The sequence below is a fragment of the Panthera uncia genome, chromosome B1 (genome assembly GCF_023721935.1).
Source record: "Panthera uncia isolate 11264 chromosome B1, Puncia_PCG_1.0, whole genome shotgun sequence".
Taxonomy (NCBI): Eukaryota; Metazoa; Chordata; class Mammalia; order Carnivora; family Felidae; genus Panthera; species Panthera uncia.
Window position 1 is genome coordinate 193,608,771 of NC_064811.1, and position 22,549 is coordinate 193,631,319.

Here is a 22,549-nt window from a genome sequence, read left to right on the forward strand (position 1 = left end):
TATTGTCTTCCTCACTGCTGCACTGTGGCTATTTAATTTTTTTTAATTGTGCTCAGAAAGTGCTATCATGGCATTGTCAGCACTTTGTAGAATATAAGGTAGCTTGTTTCTTTACTGCTTCCTCTGTGTTAACGGTTTGCTGTTATTTACTGGGCTCTATGTCTATAGAAGATCAGTCTATCCGGAAGACCACGAAAAAAGACAAATACACGTGGGAGACGCCAGATGTAAAAACATGGGCTCAGGGAGCTGTGGAGAGTGGTTCACATTTGGATCCAAAACCCTCCGCGCCACGTACTCCTGCCTACTTAGCTGCAGCTGGCCTTTGCTGCTCCCGATACAAGTAATTACAGCAGTGACTCAGTGTGAAAACGTTACACTCATTAACCCATTTTTACCTCTCAATAGTCCTAGGAGGGAGTAAAGGCCATCTCAATTTAACCATCACCCAGCATGTGGGGGGCCTGGCTGGGGCCCCAGCGGGCTGAGACCAGAGCCTTGGCCCTTGACCTCTGAACAGTTTGGCTCCAGCAGGACCTGGTTCGACGTTCTTTTGGCCTTAGGACACTAGCTTTTGATGGTGATGATAATGCCAGTGATACTGATGACAAGGATGAAAATGACAATTTTTTCTAAATCAAATGCTTGTATTTAAAATGTATACTGAATGATTTTTCTTCAAAAACAATCTGTTCTTTTGGATCTCGAGATTTCCGTGTATCTTAAGATATGTCCTACTTCTTTGAAACTTATTTTCAAAAACAAAGCACATCCTATTTATAGTAAAATAAGTAATGAAGCTACGTTATTTATTCTAGAAAGCCTTAATACTTTGAAGCTTGTAGGGTTTTACAGTTGTTAGGCATCAATCAACTAAATCTGATGAAGAGACCTATACTGATTTGTTTTTCTATTTCCTGACAGTAAAATATATACACTCGGTAGCCAAATATATATTTTAAGCTCAAATGTTTCATTTATCTGGAGTCACCAGGATGCTCACAGCCTGAGAGATGTCACACGACGAGTCCTCTTGAAAATAAAGAGCAGCATACAGCTCTCGCATTAGCTTCTCTCCAGTGTTGCCTGTAACAACCCAAATCCACAAGATGGATGAAGACTGCTTTTGAGACCTTTAGAAGGATGACGAATTAAACTATGTAATCTGTTGGTGAAACAGACAACTATATCAGTGAAACACAACAGGGAGCCCAGAAGTATACCCACACAAATACAGTCAACTGATATTTGACAAAGAAATATAATGGAGAAAAAAAGCATTTTCAACAGTGAGAGGGCAGGTAATAATTGAAATTCATATACCAAAAAAAAAAAAAAAAAATCTAGACACAGACATTATACTCCTAAAAAATTATCTCAAAATATATAACATCTAAATATAAAACACAAGACTATACAACTCCCAAAGGAAAAAAACCAAGGTGACCTTGAGTTTGGCAATGACATTTTGGCTACAACATCAAAGGCATGATCCATGAAAGAACTGATAAGTTGAACTTGATTAAATACTTCTGCTTCAATACTGAAGAAAATGAGAAGACAGAGCCACAAGCTGGGAGAAAATATTTGCAAAACACACATCTGATAAAGGACTTAACCATAATATAAGATATTCCTAAAACTCAACAATAAGAAAATGACCAACTCCATTCAAAAATTGGCAAAAGTGGGGTGGCTCAGTCGGTTAAGCATCCGATTTCAGCTCAGTTCATGCTCTCGCGGCTCTTGAGTTTGAGTCCCATATCAGGCTCTGTGCTGACAGCTCAGATCCTGGAGCTGCTTCAGATTCTGTGTCTCTCTCTCTGACCCTCCCCCCCAGTTGCTCTCTGTCTCTCTCTCTCTCAAAATAAATAAACGTTAAAAAGGGGGGGGGGATCAAAAGATCTGAACAGCCATCTCACCAAAGAAGATAGAAAATAAGCATATGAAAGTATGTTCAACATCATGTCATTAGGGAAATACAAATTAAAATAAAAATGAGAGTACCACTGCATGCCATTAGAATTCTAGGGGAAAATCCAAAATACCAACACCACCAAATGCTGGTAAAGATACATAGCAACAGGAACTCTCCTTCATTGCTGGTAGGAATGCAAACTGGTACAGCTGCTTTGGAAGATAGTGGGGGTGTTTTTTTTTACAAAACTAAACAGACTCTTACCATGTGATCCAGCAGTCATGTTTCTTGTTTATCCAAATGAGTTGGAATACGTAGGTCCACACAAAAACCTACACGTGGTTGTTTTAGAACAGCTTTATTTGTAATTGCCAAAACTTGGAAGGAACCAAGTTCCTTCCTTCAGTAGGTGATGGATAACCGTAGTATAGCCAAACTGTAGAAATTATTCAGTGGTAAAAAGAAATGAGCTTTTAAGCCAGTGAAAATGGAGGAGGTTTAAATGCCTGTTACTAAGTAAAAGAAACCAATCTGAAAAAGACATACTGTATGATCCCAACTATATGACATTCTGGAAAAGGTAAAACTATGAAGACAGTAAAACAATCATTGGTGGCCAGGGATTGGGTGGTGGGCAGGGATGAATAGGCAGAGTACAGGATTTTTAGGCCAGTGAAAATCTTCTGATGATACTGTAACAGTGGATACATGTCATTGTATGTTTTTCAAAACCAGTAGAATTTACAACACCAAGCGTGAACGCTAGTATAAAACTAAGGACTTTGGGTGATAATGATGTATCACTGTAGGTTCATGAATTGTGACAAATGTAGCACTCTGGTGGTATATTGATAGTGGGGAAGGCCGTTCTTTTGTGGGGACAGGAGGTATATGGGAACTGTCTGTATCTTATGCTCAGTTTGCAGTGAACCTAACATGAGTCTAAAAAGTATTGTTAGAAACAAAAAAAAGCATCATCTTTTTTTCCTTAACTGCATCTATATGATTTACCTAATTAGAAAAAAAACGCATGCCTCAATTAGATTTATATTGACTGTCATCCAGACTGGCCAGGGTATGTCTTTTGGTTTACGTTACTGATGACGTTGTCAACTGCTTATAAAGACGGATCACCATCGAAAGAGTGATCTGTCTAGAACTAGAAAGAAACTCTGAGGGTCTTTGTGTGGTGGCTGCATCCTCAAAGAGTTGGCTTTGTTAGCTTTTCCATCTGTTTGGGTCTGGGGAAGTACTGGAGAGAATTTATACCAGAAAAGACTGACTCCTGTATTTCAGAGAGGAATTTATAATCAGAAACTGATGGTTTATCTGACCACAGGCATTTGGGGGGAGGTTTCCTTACTGTGGGCATAGAATTTCTCTGTTTTCATAATTCAGATGTAACGATCAGAGGGGACTTGCCTAACTCTACCATTCATAGGTGCGTTTTTCCGCATTTAGACCATCGAGAGGACAGCATAAGTAAGTAAATATATAACAACAAATTTCATGAGGGACCTGAAAGGGCAGCAGTTCTGTTTAAGTCAAGGCGGAGGGCAAGGGAGAGGCTTACTCTGGTTGGAGTTTAGTGAAAGTGTCTCTGTATAATTGAGATGCAGACTGAAACTGGAGGAGGAGGAGTATGGGGCAGGACGTTCGTGGATGGAGGTGGAAATGAAGAATGACACCAGTGGCCAGTTTAGAAATAATAGCAGCGTGTTTGTCGGGTGGATGAAGGCATTTACAATACCAACACTCAGATGGAGCCATTAGCTAAGATTCAGACAGACGAGGAATACATTTGATGTTTCGAGCGGTGGAGTTACTGTCCTGGGAAATATTTCATTTTAGGTGTATGTACGTTTGCAGGCAGAGGTGATCATTCAGAAATGGAATCCAGACAAGAAATTGGTTACTTTCAATTTAGGGACAGCAACAGAAAAAATGTGGAGCAGTTGAAGAAATGCGTGAGCCTACCAGGACACGGTATAAAAGGAGAGCAGGAGCTCACGTGAAGTCTCGAGACATTCCGACAGGATTGAGGAATTCTTTGCAGAGGACATGGGAGAAGGACCGATTGTAGAGGAGACTTAAAGTGTCAGGTAACAGCAGCAAGATGTTCAGAAAAGGAGGTCAGGGTTTAACTTCTCCTCATTTCCATGTAAGGATTTATTTATGGAGACAGTGATATTAACAACGTGTACTTACAAAGTAATCATTGGTGGTCTTTGTAAGTCGGAGGGAGGGGACGACGTGAGTGAGGGACACCAGCACTTCCGGTTCGGCTCTGAAGGGAGGATGGAAGGCCAGGGGCTGGAGAGAAAATCCGTCCAGAGGAGATTTTTGCTTCAAGTTACGAGAGAGATAATGAGCGTCAATGAGGAGATAGGTGATTGTGGAGAGATGGACATGTTTTGGGGAAAGGAGAGTTCATAATATAGTTCTGAACAAAACAGGAGAAAGGAATTCAGTTGGACACACTGGACTTAGAGGCAACAGGACTTCAATTTGATAGAAAAAAATAACCAGTGGACATGAATGTAGGACTTGTGGGGAAAACTGAGGCAGAATGTCACTGTATGTAAATTCATCTCTGTTATAGGTTGAGTTTTGTGTTCCCAAAAGTCAAATGTTGAAGTCCCAACCCTAAGAATGTATTTGGAGATTGGGCCTCACAAGTGGTAACTAAGGGAAAATGAGGTCAGTGGGGTGGGCTCGGAGTCCGTTTGGTGTCTTTGCAGGAAGAGGGACTGATGTCACCGATGTGTGGCAAGCAAGAGTGTGGAGACACAGGGAGAGGACAGCTGTGAGCACACTGGGTGGGGAGGCCTTGGTCTCGTGCAGCGGCCAGATTCATGAGAAAATACACTTCTGTTGTTTAAGACCCTCGGTTGGCGGTACTGTGTTACAGCAGCCTGAGCAAACTAACACAGTATTGTAGTAGGGACGAATCGTGTCTTTTGAAAGGGGAGAACGTGTAGATTGAAGAGCCTGCAGATTTGAAGTATTTATGGAGCGTGGAAGAATGATTCACTTCTCCAAGGTAGAGATGCCAGACAGGTTGGAAAAGCCCTAGGAGTGGTGGTGCTGGTGTTAGGCAGGGATCGGCTTCTTTGCCACGTGGGTCACATTTGGCCACAGAAAAGGCAGGTGCACGGAAGTCACCTGCTGTCGGTTCCCGCGCACACAGACCTGAGTGTGGGGTGTGTTTCTTGAAAAAGTAGGAAGAGGACGTTGTAGTAACAGCGGAGGGCTTCTCATTAAGTCAGAACTGACATGATTTTCCAGGTTAAACCCAGGCATGGGGTGTGATTCTTAAGGATTGAGCATGGGAGACAGGCAGAACAAGATTAAAATACAGAAAGTTTTTTGAACCTCTTCTCTTCGGGTTTTTTGTTAAATTAGTAAATCAATTAAAATCACCAGTTTATTGTGAGGATTAAATAAGTGGATCATGTAAATATCCAAGCAGAGTCACATTTGATACAAATTTCCTTTTTTTCCCTCTTTTTCTGGACCTCAGGTACAAATGGGTGAGTTATCCTATTTTTGCTTATGACACATTGTCGTCATTTTCCCATGAAATACATTTAATTATTATTGGTATTTTAGGGGAGAATTTACAGTTTATAAATGGCTTTCTCACTCTGTCTTTCACACACATTTGTGTATATACGTAAATGTGCATGTACGTATACGTGTATGTGTGTGTGTGATGCAGGATAGTGCAGCTAATGAAGATTCATATAGAATCGGATTTCAAGGCCTTGTGCTACCACTTAGCTAAAATAAAGAGTAGCTAGATATCCTCCTGAACCCCAGCCATTCCAAGTTACCTGAATGTCCTTGACCTGGAGGGTTGGGACAGTACATAACAGGAATGCTCTGACTCCTATACTCCTCCTTTCTGATGCAGGGGAGCAGAATGAGTGCCACTGATCTCTCCAAATGGAGTAAGTCCTTGAATTGAGTAATCCTATCATAAAACAAACTTAGTTTTTTGACATCCACATCTGGGAGGGGCAGATTGCAGAGGTGGAGTTGAGGGAGAGCAGAAAGGCAGTGTGGCTCCAGAAGGTTGCCATGGATGCTGGACAACCACTGCTTGTGTAGGAGAATGAGGAAATCTGAGAAAGTCGAGTATTTACCTCCAGATGGAAATCAAACTCGACGTGCGGCCGAAGTCCAGGATCCCCACGCTCCGGAGTCACAGAGGGAACTGAAGAACTCTGGATGCCGTGGGCCGATTGCCATATACACTCAATACTTTCAGTGGTCTTATCCTGAGACATCTATATTTGTATGTTGTTTTTTTTTTTTTTTTTTTTTTTTTTTTTTTTTTTGGTTTTTGTTTTTGTTTTTTTAGCAACTGTAGTCAGTCTTCTTAACTTTAGACCACGGGAGAGGAGGCGAGTCCTCTGCATTTCTTGTAGAGTGCACTGCAGGTTGGTGGGGCTGGGTGGGGAGTGTCACATCCAGGTGAAGGTTTAGGGCTTCATGACAGTTTAGACTGGACATTATGTGCAGGACTGCATGTCATGGCTTCTTTCTCCGTCCTCAGCTTTGCCTGCTTAGTGCTTGGACTGCCAGTGAGCGAGGACCCAGAGAAAGACACCTGCACCTGGGTTATTGACAATGCAGCCACTGGTGAGTGGGGATCACCTCTTTCCGCTTACACCCTTGTGCCATCTGACGGGCGGGATTTTCCCATTGGCACAGATATTCCAGGTGCAGTGAGGAAGTATTCAGGGATTCGAGCTCCAGTGAAATTTCCCCAGGACTCTGGGATGGTTCTAATGGCTCAGGAACTCCTCAGTAACTAATAACCTTTCCACCTCACACTAGTTTACTCTCGCCTCCATTAAGCTTATGTATTTACAGAAAAGAAGAAAGAAGTTTTCTTTCTCTAACTTAGTCCATATCCTTACCGGGAAATGATTCCTTTCTCTAACTTAGTCCATATCCTTACCGGGAAATGATTCACTCACTGATCACGCTGTTGGCTATAATGGTCCTTTGTAAAGGGTTGTGATGAAGAGATGAGCCAGGAGGGCAACACTGTAGTCCAGTAGGGAGGTGGGTTCTGACAGTCCAGTGTTACAGGTCCTGGTTGGGGTCTTTGGGTGTGAAAGGAGCACGAGAAAAGTTTAGGCCAGAAAAGGCATGAAGAGTCACTCATTCTGTCCAGTTTTAAAGTTTTGATAGAGTGTATTTGTACTTTTGGAAACTTCTTAAAAAGAGAACTAACTTTTCACTATCATTCATGTTCCCAGTCACACATTTTGCCTTACTGTAATTAATTAACCTTTTAAGAAAATATTTCTTAGCTGCAATTAGTGTATAGAGAGTATTATTTCCATAACTGTGGCTATATACTCAGGACAAGGGAGTAAAGTACAATTTAAGATCCTGCAGAAACTTTTTAAGAATTAAATAAACCAAAACCAGTCAAGAGACTTCTGTTATCCTTTAGCAGAAGGACCAGATAGGAGACGGTGATAACTGGTGTCTGAGGTCCCAGAGAAGATTGGGATTGGGAGTCCTCGTGGCACAGAACCGGTCAGGCCAGGACTGTCCCCCAGCACAGCCATCTCAGAGGTCCCTGGCTTTGCTGCTGAGCCTTCTGACCTTGTCCTTTATTATGAATATCTGCGTCCCATAGAGATGAGCGAGACGACACTATTTTTACCAAGTTCTTTATGAAACCTGTTCATTTTTGAAGAATGCTAGAGACGGTTTCAAGGTTCTTGGGACAATGTAAGGCGTAACAGGCAAATGGCTTACATTTAATACACGTTTACTTAGATAGGAAGAACTTCGTACATTAGTTTATCAGGTCTTCCAGTACTCGTAACAGTTTATTAAATGTTTACCTATGGGAATGGCGTCATGGTTTAAAGAGACAAGTCACGGTTATTGTTTGCCTTACAGTGAGTCGGTCAAGTTACTTGAAATTACCAGAAAGTGAGTTTTAGTTATTAATTTTCAAGTGCCAGTTTTATAATCACATATCAGAAACCATCATTACCAGTTTTTATTTTAGATTTTGTCTTTATTTTATGTATTTACTTTTGTAAGTAGGCTTCACACCCAGTGTGGGGCTTGAACTCACAATCCAGAGGTCAAGAGTCACCTGCTCTACTGACTGAGCCAGCCAGGAGCCCCTAGAAATACCAGTTGTTGTTGTTTTTTTTAAAGTTCCAGGTAATATTATGTCACGCTTCACATGATACCCCCTTATAAAGAAGTTTTATTGCTTCAGACTGGATGTATCTCTGTGATGAATCTGAAAGGCAGCTGCCAATTCGGTACTGAGAATGAGCTGACGGAACCCCACGTTCAGTTTGATCTTTCGACACACCCGGCGCCTCCGCCCCCTTCCTCAGAGCTGTCAGCTCAACCCTCCTACTCTGGACGCCTGTTGGGAGTGCTCGGTCTAAACCGGAATATCCATGATGTTTCAGGAATCAGTGACATTTGAAGATGTAGCTGTAGACTTCACCCAGGAAGAGTGGGCCCTACTGGATGCATCCCAGCGAAAGCTGTTCAGAGATGTGATGCTGGAAAACATACGTCATCTGGTCTCCCTGGGTGAGTCTGCCAGTACGTATGTGTGTATCTGTACGTATGTATACGTATACAGATGGGTGGGTCGGGAGGTAGTCAGTCCGTCCGTCCACAGGGATCTGGAATAGCTTCGACATACCCACTCCACACTCTTCCCTGAATCTTTCATAGACCTTCCTTGAAAAATAAGTTATTTCTTTGTATTTTGCTCCATCTAGTTTGTCACCCCACTAGAATGTAATCTTAGCCACAATTTAATGTCTTTGTTGCTACTCAGTCTCTAACACAAAGAAAACTGGGAACTCAGTATTTCTGAATGTAGAAATAAGCTGATTAAACATTTTCTAAATAATTATTCTGCTCTAGTCACTGTGGCAAGAGTTGAAAGCAGACTAATGAAAACAATAGAACTTGGTTATTCTTGTAGAGCTTATGTTTATTGGTGTCTGTTTGAAAATAATATTCAACCCACTCTGGAGATATTCAGTGTGTAATACTGACTGACTGGCGTTCTTTGAGCTTTGGGCACGGACATCAGCATCCAGAGGTCTTCACTGTCGTGAACACACTGTCTGGATGTCAGTGTTCTTTTCTATCCAAGTTGTGCCCGGGGTGAACTTCAGTGTTGTCCTTGTCCTTCCTCAGTAGCCTGTCCTGGACTTGATGATAATTACTAGCTTCGGGGAAGGAGAGGACTTTTATCAGCACAGAATTCAAAATCCATGTACCTTTTTTCAATGACCAGGGTACCAACATTGCCAGTCAGATGTGATTTTCCAGCTGGAGCAGGGAGAAGAGCTGTGGGCTGAAGGAAGCGGATCTCTCCAAAGCCAGGGTCCAGGTGAGCCGCAGGGACCTGTGCTTAGTAGGCGATGTGCCTACTCAGTAGGGAGCATGTTCCTGGAAATGCCGGCTGAAGGTCTTGTCCAGTGAGGGATGCTTCCTAAAATGCGAGGAAGGACACTGGGGCAGAATTCTTCAGTTACCATTATTCCTCTCATGTGACAGGCACGGTTCATGTTTCCTCCTGCCACTGTCTTTTTTTGGCTTTAGGGAGAGCATATTCATGTACTTATCGCAGTTAAATTTTCACGCAGTAACTCACACTGCCTACCCAACTTCTCTCCCTTAGAATTTTTTTATAATTCAATTTGAAATCTTCACTTGCCAATTACTTAGTATTCCTGGAGTATTCCATCCCTTGATTTATTTGCCCCCATCAAAGTGCTGATTTTTGAAACCTAATCCCATGGGTCTTGGTGCTTTTCAACATTTTCATTCCCCTAATGCCATTCGAAATATTTGTGTTTTTTTCAATTGTTTTAGGTGGGGAAAGTGCCCTTAAAGAACAAGACATGATAGCCCCACAGCGTATCAGCAGCAAGGACACATCTACGGTCACGCCAGAGGTGAGTTCCGGGGGTAGTCACCCAGCTCACTCAAAGACCTGGAAATAGGATGTTAGTAATTGAGCACAATAGCCTAATTTACATCAAATTGGGATTAAGCCTTTTGTTTTTGAGCAAAAGGTTTAATGAATCTGAGCTCAAATCCATAACCTGGGATCTTTAAGAAAAAGTTTTTAAACATTGATCAAAAGTTCATAAACACTGATCATATGCCTAGTCTTTGAAACACGTTAAGGTCTCCAAAATCAGGTAATAAGCTCTGCGGTTGGGATGCTACAAAAGGGAAAATCTTCATGTATGCAGGGGAGTAACCTATCATGTGTATGCAAGTAATACTGAATTTTGATTGGAGACCATCACTGAACGATTTCTATTCCTATAGAGAAGGGAACGTATGGACACAGGCAAAGCTTTACCAACCTTCCACCTCTTTCCCCAAAGCAGAAGTCTCCTTCGCCAGAGGATCCCTTTGAATGCAGTGACTTGGAAGAAGATTTCACTCGCAGCTTCATGGTGACTCGGCGTCTGTTGACTCCCACAGAAAAGACCCCCTGTGTCAGTAAACAGCGTCAACAATCCGCTAGTGAGTCGTACCTTAATCAACACAAGCACCTTCACACTAGAGGTAGATCATGTGAGTGCCATCTGTGTGGGAAAGCCTTTAGCAATTGCTCCAGCCTGAGGAGACACGAGATGACGCACACCGGAGAGAAGCCCTACGAATGCCGTCTCTGTGGGAATGCCTTCATTCAAAGCTCTGACCTTAGAAAACACAATCTGACTCACACTGGAGAGAAACCGTACGAGTGTCACCTGTGTGGGAAAGCCTTCAGCCAGTCCTCCAACCTCAGACAGCACGAGAGAACGCACACGGGGGAGCAACCGTACGAATGCCACCTCTGTGGGAAAGCCTTCAGTAAATGCTCTGCCCTCAGACGGCACGAGAGAACGCACACTGGGGAGAAACCGTACGAGTGCCACCTCTGTGGGAAAGCCTTCAGTCAGTGTTCCGCCCTGAGACGACACGAGGGCACCCACAACGGAGAGAAAATTAGGAATGCCTTCGGCAAATGTCCTGACCTCACATGACCCGCGTGGCACGACTGTCACGAAGGCGGGCGCCACGTCCACCACAGCGGTTAACACTGAAACGCGCCACAGGACTCGCACGTCGTTCGGTCTCATTCGTCGGACTCACGCAAACTTCTCTGGGAGAAATCCGCCGTGTGCCGTCCACGCGGCAAGACCTTCGGTCAGTGCTCCGACCGCAGGCGACACGAGCGCACTCACCCTGTAAATGCGAGGAAGGGACAGGTTTGCGGCCACGGCTCTTGGCCTCGGCACCTCCGCACGGGAGAAGCCCGAGGTCGGTAATCACCGTGCACGCCGCTCAGCGGGCACCGGGCCTGCGCCCAAGAAAGCTCAGTGAGGTCTGAGTAGACGCTCGCCCCAGATGGAAGAGGAGGAACGCTCTTAAGGAACACCAGAAGTCACACCGCGGTGAAGACTCACGGGAACCCTTTGGCTCACAGAGAAGCCCCGTGGTGCGTGTGAGGACACAGACCCTACAGAGCAGTGTCACCAGCAGAGGAGAATCCAGTGGTCACTCCCTTCTTAGCCAACGTTAAAGTTCTTACCCTGAGGAGACATCAGTCGTGAAACCAAAGCGGAGGTAACTTCAGCTAGATTTCACATCAGAAAACTAAGTCGGGGGACAAAAACCTCTAAAAGAGCCTTTTGACGTAGAATTTAGCAAATAGTTCAGGATTTTGAGAAAATATTCATGGGGAAAATGTGGCATGTAATTGCAAAATAGTAAGGTGATCCGGGAATACTGAATGCAGAAGTTTGTAAGAAATTAAATTTTTCAATAGATTATTACTTGTAAATATTTAAACAATAAACCCTGTTGCTGAAAAATCTAATGTTGGTGAAGTTCTAGTTTTCTCTGCGCGGTTGTAAACAGGGGCTCGAGCCTGCGCTCCTCAGTACGTGGGTGAGACTCAGCAGGACTCCGTGTCTCCCCCTTTCTCCAGCAGTTTTTTTCACACAGATCAGGTCCACTCTTTCCAACGTGTCACCGTCAGCTGCCTCCTGCGCCCTGGTGGCACACAGCAGGGACACTCGGCCCGGCCTGGCAGGACCCTACTGGACATTAGTGTAAGCTGCAGGGTTGTCTCCTGCCTGTGCCCCTAGGCGACCACATGGGGCCAGGGAAACAGGCAGTGGTCTTTCCAGACCAACCATGAAGCTTCTTTGGGGGTAGGAGTTCAACCCACACCCATACCTAACATCTGCTCAAGTGAGTCCTGAGTTATGTGCCTACCTGCGCTCCAGAGCTACGGCCGTGTACCCCCAAACAGTCCTGCAAAGAAAACTAGTACCATAAAATCCCCTAACCTGTCAGACATCACAGAAGACTTTGGCATACATGTAACGTACTCTTCTCCAAACAAAATGAAAGTTCTCACAGGGGCCGTCTCCCCAGCTTTGGTCCCAGGCCCTGGAAATGCTCTGCCCTTCAACAAACCCTAATACTGGACCTAAACCTCAAGGGGGGATGTTCTCTTCCCAAGCTGCCACAATCCTAAAATCTTAGCCTGGGACCAATTAAATGAGCACATCTCTGGGTGGAACTGATCGTTAAAAAAATTTTTTTTGAGAGACAGGGAGAGAGGCAGCATGAGCGGGGGAAGAGCAGAGAGAGAGGGAGGGAGACACAGAATCCAAAGCAGGCTCCAGGCTCCAGGCTCCGGGCTGTCAGAATAGAACCTGATGCGGGGCTCAAACTCACAAACCATGAGATCGTGACTTGAGCCAAAGTCAGACGCCCAACCAGTGGAGCCACCCGGGCGCCCCAGATCATTTTTAAAAATTATCCACCAGTGATTTTACCCTGCAGCCAGGGTGAGTCATGTGCGAGGACAATAAGCAATCAATGTCCAACATCTTGGCACCCAGGCTGGAGAGGCAGGTCTGTGATCAGGCAGGGACACAGGGAGGTATGAAGGGGACAAATTTGTGATTAGAAATTCAGACCCTGGAGACAAACCTCATGGGTTTTCATTTCCACTGTCACAGCCAGTGAGATCTTGTTACTGAACCTTTCTGTGACTCATCAGTTCTAAGGCAGAATTAAGCTTACTGCTTTCATCTTCAGACTTACTGGAAAGACTAAGAACTCGGTTCTACATACACCAAGTTGTTATTACAGGTAATAGGTATTTTGTATTTGCCAGGAACATTGCATAAGCAGAGATGTGAATTTACCCCTCTGCCCTATTTTTATATTGAAATATTTCATAACCATTCTTAAAAATATAAACAGGTTGTATTATATGTCATCTGTTTATAACAATATGTACCTTATCCCCATGCTACAGTTGATTTTAGCTATAATCCTGAGCCCCAACTAAATTTGAGACCATTTCTGGTGGCTCGGCTGCGAATCACACACCCTCTGCCCCAGCGTGTCTCCAGGAAGGAAGGGATCCGTCCTGGTGCCTCCTGGGGGTGGGGCCTGTGCTAGAGTTGGGACCCCTAAGATTAACGCACACACCCCCTTCTGAGAGGATCTCATGTTCCGAGGGGCTTTATCTCCACCGACCTATGGATGGAAGTGTGCTGGGCCGCTGTACTGAGATCAAGGGACTTCAGGGCAGATAAAGGAAAATCCATGACTACAAGGTGATGGAGTGACACAACTAGCTTTGCCTGGGTGGCACGTTGACAACTTGCTGTAAGGGGAAGTCCCTCACAAGTTGACTCCTTCCAGAGGAAAACCGTGTGGGGCCACCACCCAGAAGGGGAAGCTGGCAACAGAGCTCCGGGCGGGGCGGGGGGAAAGCCATCTTCGCATCCAGATGAAGTCTCATTCGCACACGGGGAGTCCCCGGGTCACATCTACGGGGGGCTAGCAGCGCTGAGAGGATTGGATGGTCCACGGTTTACCTTTATGGCTAGTGGCTAGCAGGTGCAATGTCAGTATGCACAGCACGCAGGCTCTGAATGGTTAAAAATCTGCTAATCCGAGCTGTTTACAACAATTGGGTGTAAAAATGCGAGTTTGGCACTGGTGGGTTTTTAAGCTCATGGGCCTGGTTTGCTGCAAAGAAATAAAAAATACGGAGACTCATCTTTGGCTCTTTTGTCATTGTACTCTTCGGAATTGTGCTCTTCGGCTCCAGAACTTCTATTTGATTCCGTCCTATAACTTCTGTCTCATTATTGAAACTCCCAACTTGGTGAAATAACGTTCTTCTGGTTTCCTTCAATCCTTTGAGCCTCACGGAGACACCTGTTCTGAAGCTTCTGTCCAGCACGTGCACGGTCTGTGCTTCCTCAGAGACCGCATCTGTCCGATCTTCTTTTCCCGAGGGTGGGGTATACCTTCTGATTTCTTCACATGACTCATAATTTTATGCTGAATACTGGATATTTTGAATATTAGAAGCTGTCCTCAGAAATCAGATTCTCCTACCGTCCCAGGGTCTGTTGTTACTACGCTTGTTCAATGATTTTCTCAACTCTTTGTAACGGCTGTTTGGCGTGTGTGGCCCTGAAGTCTGTTCCGTCAGCTCAGGGGTCACCTCGTGACTTGACACCGATCTCCTTCAACAACTGCAGCCAAAACACCCCGGTGCGGCGCCAGTCACGGCAGACTGACTCTGTAGGCGCTCTCCTCCAGGGCTTGGGCAGGACTTCGGCCCTGTCCCACCCTTCCCTGCACCTGCTCCGGTGTTGACGGTGGGCTCGCGTGGTGCCCTCACACGTTTTCCCAGCACGTGTCCAACCGCAGGCATCAGCGTGGCCTTCAGATGCCTCGGCGCTCGGCAGGCTTATCTCCCAGCGTCCTCCCTCGGGGGCTCCCTGGTCCACCTGCCTCCCGCCCCTGTGCTCAATCCCTGCAAGTGCAGCTAGTAGATTTCATTGAGACGCTCTTGACATTGCCAGCCAGGAGGGCCCTTCAGCCCCCAGAAAGTTCTAAGGCCATCGCAAAAGGAGAGCCCGTCCCTCCTGGAGCCCCCAGACGGGTCCAAACGCACAACTACGATTCCCTGAGAACAACGTTTGCGTTGCCCTGGCACCAGAAGGCTGCTTCGGGAACGTGGGCCACTCACGGCTGCCACAAAGCTGGGGAGTGTGGCAAAGTAGGTGGGCAAGTTAGAACATCACACTGCTGTTTTACTGAAATCAAATAGCTTTTGTTCTTCATGAAGCATCCCCCCAATTATTTGAACTATCAATAGCTCATTCTCCAACTTAATTTTGCAATTTTTGTTTTCCTAGTCCAGTTCTGTTTCCCCTGGCATTTGAAGATTTTAACTTACCTCTACTCTCTAAAAAATCTTACTAACATTAGGTAAATATGTAGAAAGAATGCTATCTGTTGTGTCCAAATTCCGAATAACCAACAATTTATCCTCAAGGATTCAGTTTCATTTTATTACTTCCTGAAGACCCCAACTAACTGCCTTGTGTTTAGAGACAACACACATCATCATGGTATAACATATTTAAATACCCCTACCTTTATTTTCTAGACACACTACAACATAAAAAGTTATTAGCGTGCATTTCTCTGCAGAAAGCTTAATCTATGGCCTATAAGAAAGAATTATGGGAAATACCCTGCTGCCGCAGTTTTGGATTTTTGTTTTTTGTTTTCCCAGGACAAAAATTTAGTAGAACCCTAAACCTACTCCATACTTTAGTTACCTCCATTTCCAAAAGTAGAATACAAACTCCCAGAGGAACTTAACATTGTTTTCTCCTGGTATATTTTACTAACACCCAGCAGGAGAACTCAATTCAAGACTCAGAGCTTTGGCAAGGCTGTTTTCCACATTACACAAATATTCTTGTGGTTAATACCTTTCAAACACTGCTCACATGTCACTCCATAAAACCGGTCTTAATTCTATCAGCCCAAGTTAGGTCCTGGACCCTGAGACCTTTCACAATACTTGGCTTTCATGTCTCTAGTACAGGTTTTATTTCAGTGTATCACTTCTCTGGAGAATTCTCCTTGAGTGTTCATTTATTCATCAAAACCGTGTACATGAAACATACCAGGCACTGGTCTGAGAGCTCAGGATGCAGAGATGAACACAGAATTATTTCTGACTTCAGAATCTGGTGGCTGTTATATCCAGATCTTAGCTTGAGAAGCAGCAGTACAAGGCAGAGGTTACAGGAACAGATTTAGAACCAGACATTGTCTGAAGACCACGTCTACCGTTTAGGAGCTGTGGGGCTTTGAGTAAATCATTTAACCATTTACTAATTGTGGATAATATTTCATAGGCTTTTTTGAGAACAGAATGAGTTAAATCATGTAACGCATTTACAAACATGGCTGGTCTAGAAGAACTCCATGAATATATATTTTTAAAAATTGAGATGTTTCCTTGGAAAGCTTTCTTAAATGTCTCCACATTGTTCAAAATACCATGCTAATACCATGCTAAAGCAACACATTATGCTAATTATAAATTTCTATGCAACTAATCACTGTAGTATGGTATTCTGAACATACACATTTGATACATGTCACTAATTTGATCGATGCCATTAATCTGTGAAGGAAGCACCCTGACTGCATTTGGCTTGATCCCCCATCTTGTGTGTTTGTCAAGTAGTCTTCAAACCCATGAGAACATCCCACCTGCTCACCAATTTCACACACAAAAAATGGGGACCTTTTGTTTGTACACTATTTAAAAAGACTACCCTACTTAAATGCACAGAATAAATTTTGCATACAAATAATGAGCTGAGCAGAGCACAGATCTCCCATAACCATGGGGTGTGGGGAGACAGGGTGGTAACAGCTTCCACCCTTGCATACACTTGCCAGAGCTGCTCTGTTGTCATGGCTCATGCCAGGTACGCTTTTATATCAAAATCATCTTTCATTAACTTCTTCATAATAAGATCATTTCCAGCTTTTCTTTCATATCAGTAAAGTCAATAAACTATTTTGACTGTTGATATTTTATGATTATGTGAACATACCTTATAATCTAGTATATTGTTCATAATGAATGACTCCTGTTGCAGAATGGAAAAGCATGAAATGTATTTTGCTGTGTCCTTTTTTAACATATCTTTTTAATGTTTGATTATTTTTGAGAGAGAGAGAGAGAGAGAGAGAGAGACAGTGTGAGTAGAGGAGGGGCAGAATCGGAAGCAGGCTCCAGGCTCTGAGCTGGCAGCACAGAGCCTGAGGCGGGGCTCCAACCCCGCCTTTGAGATCATGACCTGAGCTGAAGTCGGACACTCAACTGACTGAGTCACCCAGGTGCCCGTGCTTCATATGTTCTTAACAGTATTTGAGGCCTACTGTGATTTCCTCATTAGAAATTCCATTTGAATTTTGTTAAACATAACAGGCAAATCTTTTGTGATCATTAACTACGTTAGCTATAACAACTTAATAGTAGCTTGTAAGGCCAACTATAGTTACAACCATTTCTAGGGTTGGGCCTCCAATAACACTATGAGGTATTTCTTTCCCCCCCAAAAATAACAGCATCTGAAAGCTTTTACAAAATAGTCTGACATTTTTACTTTTTGTTACTCTGCAAACCACCATCTACGAAACTCAGATGAAATGTTTTTAAAACTCTCCTGTTTGGGTAAGCACTACGAAAAGCTATCAGATCTTCATGGTGCTACATTCTGTTTACACTCTTACAAACCTTAACAAGTTTCTCTTAGTTGGATAGATTTGACTGTGCTAAAAGTGTGTATGGAAACACAGAAGAACAAGAATCCTTTGGAGTAAGGAAGCCAATTACAATGAATCAATTCACCATTAGAAGTGCTTGAAATCAGCCTTTGGAAATGTTGAGACAAGATATGACAGAGAATTTTAAAATCTGAATGCTGACCCTCTTAGAAAAGCTATTTTTAGAGAGTAAGACACATAAACTCAACTATACCAGAACCACATACACAAAAAAAAACATATGCAATACACAATCACATATTAGTTCTATTTACCCATCTATGTCAAAATTCTTCCAAATTAAAAACATAGATAATATGACTAGTACACTGTCAATTACGAGTTATTAATAGTAGGAATAATCAAATAGGTAAGTAAGTGTTAGAAAATTATAATGGAGTTTTAATAAACTTTTAATTTTGGAATAGATTGTATTCAGAATAAATTTACAGAAAATTTGCAAAAATATAAAGATATTTCCCATATACCTAAGACCCAGTTCCCTCTCTTATCATCTTGCACCACTATGCCATTTTTGACTCAATTTATGAATTAATATGTCATCAACTAAAGTCGATACGTCATTCCGACTTCTGTAGGTTTATCTTTACTGTTCAGACTCCCATCTAGTATACCACATCATATTTATTCATCATGTCTCCTTAGGATCCTCTTGGCTATGACATTTTCTTAGATTTTGGTTTTTGATGACTTTGACAGTCTTTAGAACTACCATTCAGGTTTATCTGATTTTTCCCCCCATGATTAGAATGTCTGTGGTTTTTGGTATTGAGAGGAAGATAACAGAGGTAAATAGCCATTTTCATTACTTCTTTATCAAGGCTCTATGCTTTCAAAATGACTTAACAGTGCTGTCAGATTTCTCCACTGTGAATTTACTTGTTTTCCCATCCTTACTATTCATACTCTTTGGAAGGAAGTCACTGTATACAGCCCACATTTAAGGAGTGGGGAGTTATGTTCCACCTCCTTGAAGAACAAAGTTATGAATCAGTTACTTTTTTGCTCTTGGTATGAGTACTATCTATTCTTTCCCATTCATGTATACACATCAATTCATATCTATAGATTTTATACTTTGAATCAGAACTCAATTCTACTTTATTTTGTTGTCCAAAGTATTTCAACTTTGGCATTAGGAGATCTTTAATTCGGCTCTTGTTTTCCTTTGGCTTAACCTCATCTTTATTTTTTGTTTTATTAACTAACTTCCTTTTTAGAAACTCAAGGTTCTTCAGGATTGTCTGTACATTTCCTGCCCAGTCCTAATATCAGCCATTTCTCTGAGGAGCCCTGGTTCATCCTATTGGAGACCAGTATTAAACCCAGGTTCTAGAGCTAAATGTGCTTGCTACGGAGCACATTTTTGCTACGGAGTGCCATTGCTTCTTGACCCTCTCAGTGGACAGTGCAAGGAACTGTGTGTGTGCACGCGCTAACCTACGAATATACACCCAACTATAAATATTGTTTATGAAAGCCATCTGTATCTGTGCTAAGCTAAGCACTAGTTCATAGTGATGTATCCAACATGGATTATTCTAACCTCCTTTCCATGCTTATCTCTAACTTCCTACCCTAAAAGTGAGGTACCTGGCTCCTGCTATCCGCCATCAATTGTTAAATTCCAGTTCATGTGTATAGTGGTTTCAGAATTGTTAACTAGTACCTCCCCGGGAAAGAACTTTATCAAGTTGAGTACACTGTTTATGTAACAATTCCTTTTGGTTTTGGTCTTACAGACTCCACTCATTCCAAGTTACTTAGGCCAGCCCCATCCTTCCTCCACCTACAGTTTCTTTGTTTCATACTTTTTAGCAAATTCATTCTGTAACATTCTTATTCCATTTTGGGATTAAGCTAGTTCCCAAAGGATTATTTTCAAATTTAAACTCATTACGATTCACCATTTTTGCTGTAAAATCGTAAGGGATTTGACAAATGCATAGGGGCAGGTAACCACCATTAAAGAGTCATTTAGAATGTTTCACTTATTCAATCTTCTCCTTTCATAGATCCCGGGAATCTACTCATCTATTTAGCATTTCTATAGTTTTGCATCTTCTCCAAGATCATAGAGATAATACAGTATGTGTCCTTTTCAGACTGGCTTCTTCTACTGAGAAATATGCATGTAACCTTCATCCATGTCTTCATGTGGCTTCATACTTTATTGTTTTTTCATCGCTGGATACTATTCCATTTCACGGTTGTACGTTTTGGTTATATATTCACCCACTGAAGGACGTGTTGGCTCCTTCCAGTTTGGGGCCATCATGATAAAGTTGCTATAAATATTGGTGTGCTGTTATGGTGTGGGTATAAGTTTTCAGTCCAGATGGATAAATATCTAGAAATACAATTATTATGAGATGAGACCATGTTTGCATTGTAAGAAACCTGCCAGACTGTCTTCTAAAGTATCTGTGTCACATTCCTTCCCACCACAGGTCCTCGTGGTTCCTCAGGCTGGTCAGCAGAATGTTTTGTGAATTTTTCTAAATTTTAGCATCATCTTAATGTGCAGTAGTAAGTGGTAACTCACTTAATTTGCTTTTCCCTAAAAGTGAGTGGTGTTGAGGATGTTTCTGTATATTAACTTGCTATCTAAGTTCTGTATTGGTATCTCTCCTCAGAACTCTACTCATTTTTACTTTTTTTTAAATTTTCTTCTTTTTAGGTGTTATGAGTCTTTACCATATTTTCCATACAAATCCTTTCTTCTGGTATCTGTTATGCAAAGATCTCCTTGTCTGCAGAAGCCTTTCCATTCTCTTAGCAGAATCTTCTGCAGAGTAACATTATAATTTTGATGAAACTCGCCATTATCGATGTTTCTCTTTCATGGATCATGCTTTTGGTGTTGTATACAAAAACTTACCTCTATGCCCAAGTTCAAGCAGGTATTTTCTTTTTCCAGAATTTTTTAAGTTTGCATTTTGCTTTCAAGTTTATGTAAGTTCTAGCGTGTGGTGGGTTTTCTGTTCATTTCTCCACGCGGCCGAACAGTTGCTGCAGTTGTTACGGAAAAGAATCCACCCCAGCCCCCCTCCCGCTGTACCGCTGTGCTCCGAAGGCCAAGCTCCGGTGACTATGGGTCTATTTTCAGGCCCTCAATTCTGTTCCATTTACCTATGGGTCTGTTCTGTCGCCAATGTCATTCTCTAATCGCGATGGCCCTTTGGGTTAATTTTTGGAATGAGCCGAAGGGGGTGAGGAATCTTCGACTTTCTCTAAGTGTGCAAGCTATTCTAACGTTGGAAACGGTTTTAAAAATCTACAACTTACCGGGATTCTGATTCAGATGGCATTGAATCTACTGACAAATTTGGGGAGGTGTGTCATGTTAACAATACTGAATTTGCCTATCATGAACATGATTTGTGAAGACTCTCTCTGAGGGGCACCTGGGTGGCTTGGCCAGTTAAGTGACGCTTGATTTCGGCTCAGGTCATCGAGGTCACAGCACGGCGCCTGCTAGGGATTCTCAGCCTCCCTCTCCGCCCCTCCCCCGCCCGTGCTCTCTGCTTCTCTCTCAAAATAAATAGATAAACAAATGTTTTTAAACACTCTCTTTTATATCCTTTCACGGTGTTTCCGTTTTCGGCATGCAAATTTGTATTCATTTCGTTATATTTGAAATCTAAGCATTTCACTTATTTGTGCCGTAGAATCTGAATACACAATTGTCAGCAAATTTAAAATTCCTTGACAAAATAAAAGACGTTGCACCCGCCTGAGGAAAATTTTCTCCGCGACCCACAAGAACCCGGAGGGCAAAACCACCAAAACTGCGTCATTACTGGGCACGCGGTCACCACACTGGGGGGAACCAGAGCCTCCTTCCGTCTCTCCCAACAGGAGCTGACTCACTCCCTTGTTACGTAGCTGATAACCTCACGTACTTAATAATCCAAAGGCAGGCCCTGCTTACACTGGAGGCCAATCAAGATGAATGTCATCATGGCTCCCTTCTTTAACAAGGGCTCTTCCGTCCAATTAAGCAAATCATTTAGATACGGCCTTTATCTCAGCACAGATTTAAGCCATTATTTACACTGAAAACCGTGGTATCAGGTTTAAGGCACCTACTTTGTAAACTCCCCGTATCTTTCCCCTGTGCTTTAATGCGTAGGACACACGAGGGGTTAAAACGTTTACACCTCGCACCAGGCACCTCGGGCGCTCACCCCCAGCGAAGGCGGCAGGGTCCTCGTCCCGCCTGGGGGGTCCCGGGGCTGCGCGACCCCTCCCCACCGTGCACGTGTGCACCCCGGAGCCGCACCAGGGCCCCTACACCCCCCGAAACAATCCCGAATCCCTGCACCTGCCCACAGCATGCTGTGACTTCCACCCAAAGGCCCTGGGTGAACGGGCACGCCCGGATAATATGTCCTGGGAAAAGCCTCCACGCCAGGCGGTGCGGATAAACAACGAGCTTCTCTCTTGCTATTTAAGAGAAACATCCCGCAACAGCCCCCTCCCACCAGTGCGGCCGCACAGAGACGTCACTCACGGCAGATACCGTCCCTCGTAGTCCCTGGTGTCGCCTAGTCCATCGCCCCCCGAGGGAACACGTCCCCGAGCTAGCGTCTAGGGCAGGAGCGCGATGCGCAGATGCGCATGCGTTCCACGCGGGCCAGGGGCAGCGGGTCGGCGCGCCCCCTGCCGGCCTTCAGGGCGCAGCGCAGGAAGCTCTGCGCTCATGGATGGACAACAGCACCCCTGGTGATCATTGGTTATTGGTTACCTAAACGCAATCGGCTATTCCCTGTCACTTATGCAGCTGTTCACACTAGAGCCCAGATGGTGAAGAATAAACCGGCACTGCTTTCCCAGTAGAGAAACTGCCTTATCACAGCATGCACACCTGACTCGCATCAATGCTACATAGCGGCGCCA

The 22,549-nt window shown here is 43.6% G+C and overlaps 1 protein-coding gene and 1 long non-coding RNA gene across 3 annotated transcripts in view; one reads left to right on the forward strand and one right to left on the reverse strand.

Annotated features, from left to right (window-relative positions):
* Positions 1 to 11,814, forward strand: part of LOC125923478 (zinc finger protein 705A-like) — a 31,623-nt gene extending 19,809 nt beyond the window's left edge. Inside the window, exons 4-9 of one of the 2 annotated variants that reach the window (XM_049631805.1) lie at positions 5,835 to 5,871; positions 6,480 to 6,565; positions 8,383 to 8,509; positions 9,231 to 9,326; positions 9,812 to 9,894; positions 10,339 to 11,814. In XM_049631805.1, the coding sequence (XP_049487762.1) occupies positions 6,554 to 6,565; positions 8,383 to 8,509; positions 9,231 to 9,326; positions 9,812 to 9,894; positions 10,339 to 10,983 (963 nt within the window). In that variant the 5' untranslated portion in view covers positions 5,835 to 5,871; positions 6,480 to 6,553 and the 3' untranslated portion in view covers positions 10,984 to 11,814. The remainder of the gene's footprint in view (positions 1 to 5,834; positions 5,872 to 6,479; positions 6,566 to 8,382; positions 8,510 to 9,230; positions 9,327 to 9,811; positions 9,895 to 10,338) is intronic. The other variant, XM_049631804.1, reaches the window with a different exon arrangement.
* Positions 480 to 22,274, reverse strand: LOC125923479 (uncharacterized). The gene is made up of 4 exons (XR_007458054.1): positions 22,164 to 22,274; positions 10,315 to 10,419; positions 4,127 to 4,264; positions 480 to 1,165 (listed from the first exon to the last, which is right to left on the reverse strand). It is a non-coding gene; the product is annotated as an uncharacterized LOC125923479 (long non-coding RNA).
* Between the last annotated feature and the right edge of the window lie 275 nt (positions 22,275 to 22,549).